This window comes from Eimeria tenella, genomic scaffold, assembly GCF_000499545.2.
Source record: "Eimeria tenella Houghton genomic scaffold, Eth_scaff22, whole genome shotgun sequence".
Taxonomy (NCBI): Eukaryota; Apicomplexa; class Conoidasida; order Eucoccidiorida; family Eimeriidae; genus Eimeria; species Eimeria tenella.
Genome location: NW_013542053.1, coordinates 23,734 through 25,456, shown reverse-complemented (window position 1 = coordinate 25,456; position 1,723 = coordinate 23,734). Strand labels below are relative to the sequence as shown.

Here is a 1,723-nt window from a genome sequence, read left to right as displayed (position 1 = left end):
GGCTGCCGACGCTGCAGCTGCAGTCGACGGTGGAGCAGCTGCGGCAGCACTACCTGCGGCTGCGGCTGCACTCGTTTCTGTTTGCTGCTGACCTTCCGCAGCTCTTTGGAGAGTGCTGGCTGCCGTTTTTCAAACTCTACGACTCGGACTTCGTGCAAAAAGGTCCACTGGACCACTTCTCTTCCTTTTTCCGCGAAAAGCTCTGGCGAGAAGGCCGCAAAGTCGGCTTTTTGGAAGGAGTCATTTGCTTCCAGAACGCGCCGCTGCTGCGCCAGGCCTGCGCCGGAGTCCTCACGGAAAAAGGACTCTGCCGCATTTTCCCTCCCGTGCTGGGCCACGAGCACCGGCCGGTGAGTTTCACTTTTGCTGCTGCTGCTGCAGTGCCTGCGCCCGTGGCGCGGCTCGCCCGCATTCACGAGCTGCTGCTGCACCTCATCGCCACCAAGACGCAGCAGCAGCAGCAGCAGCAGCAGCAGCCCGGCGCCGTCGCCGCACTCTTCGCCGTCGGCAAGAGGCACCACCCGGACCCCCAAAACGACGCAGCAAAGGTGACTCCCGGGACCTTCTGCTGCTCCTGCTGCTCCTGCTGCTCCTGCTGCTCCTGCTGCTACTGCTGCTCCTGCTGCTCCTGCTGCGAATCCGCTGCTTATGGGAATCCGCTGCTTATGGGAATCTGCTGCTTATGGGAATCTGCTGCTTATGGGAATCTGCTGCTGCTGGGGATGCGGATGCGAATCTGCTGATGTGAATCTGGTCCTGATGGGGATGGGAGTCTGCTGCTGATGTGAATCTGCTGCTGGGGATGTGAATCTGCTGCTGCTGGGAATGCGAATCTGGTGCTGCTGGGGATGTGGATCTGCTGCTGCTGGGGATGTGGATCTGGTGCTGCTGGGAATGTGAATCTGCTGCTGCTGGGAATGTGAATCTGGTGCTGCTGGGAATGCGAATCTGGTGCTGCTGGGGATGTGGATCTGCTGCTGCTGGGGATGTGGATCTGGTGCTGCTGGGGATGTGGATCTGGTGCTGCTGGGGATGTGAATCTGGTGCTGCTGGGAATGTGAATCTGCTGCTGGGGATGTGAATCTGCTGCTGCTGGGAATGCGAATCTGGTGCTGCTGGGAATGTGAATCTGCTGCTGCCGGGGATGTGAATCTGCTGCTGCTGGGAATGTGAATCTGCTGCTGCTGGGGATGTGAATCTGGTGCTGCTGGGAATGCGAATCTGGTGCTGCTGGGGATGTGGATCTGCTGCTGCTGGGGATGTGGATCTGGTGCTGCTGGGGATGCGGATCTGCTGCTGCTGCTGCTGCTGCCGCTGCTGGGCACGTGAGTGCGGCGGTGGGGCTCTGAGTCTGCCGCTGCTGCTGCTGCTGGTGCGTGTCAGTCTTTGGAGGCGGCGCGGGCTGCGTGCGAGGAGCTGCTGCAGCTGCTGAGCAGCAGCGAGACGGAGGGGCGGCGGACGTTTCTGTACAGCAGCGAGGCGGAGCTGCTGCGCAGCCAGCGCGTGCTGCTGCACCTGGGCAACCACCTGCTGGAGTTCGTGGACTTCGTCTACTGGCAGTGCCGCGGCAGCTACTGCGCAGCTCTCTGTGCAATTCTGAAGCGCGGGGAGCTGGACCTGGGCACTTTGCTGCCTCCGCGGCCGGAGGGCTGCGCTGCGTTGTCTTTGTCGGAGGTGTACGTGTTGTACGCGGCGATCAAGGCGCAGAACGCTGCTGCTGCTG

General features: G+C 61.6%; 1 protein-coding gene across 1 annotated transcript in view; it reads left to right on the top strand.

Moving 5' to 3' along the window:
* The window catches only part of ETH_00015670 (uncharacterized protein), a gene marked incomplete at both ends in the record, with an annotated part of 3,365 nt that overhangs the window by 428 nt on the left and 1,214 nt on the right, over positions 1-1,723 (top strand). The window contains 3 exons of the mRNA XM_013374622.1: positions 24-73; positions 102-548; positions 1,384-1,674. Of these exons, the coding sequence (XP_013230076.1) occupies positions 24-73; positions 102-548; positions 1,384-1,674 (788 nt within the window). The remainder of the gene's footprint in view (positions 1-23; positions 74-101; positions 549-1,383; positions 1,675-1,723) is intronic.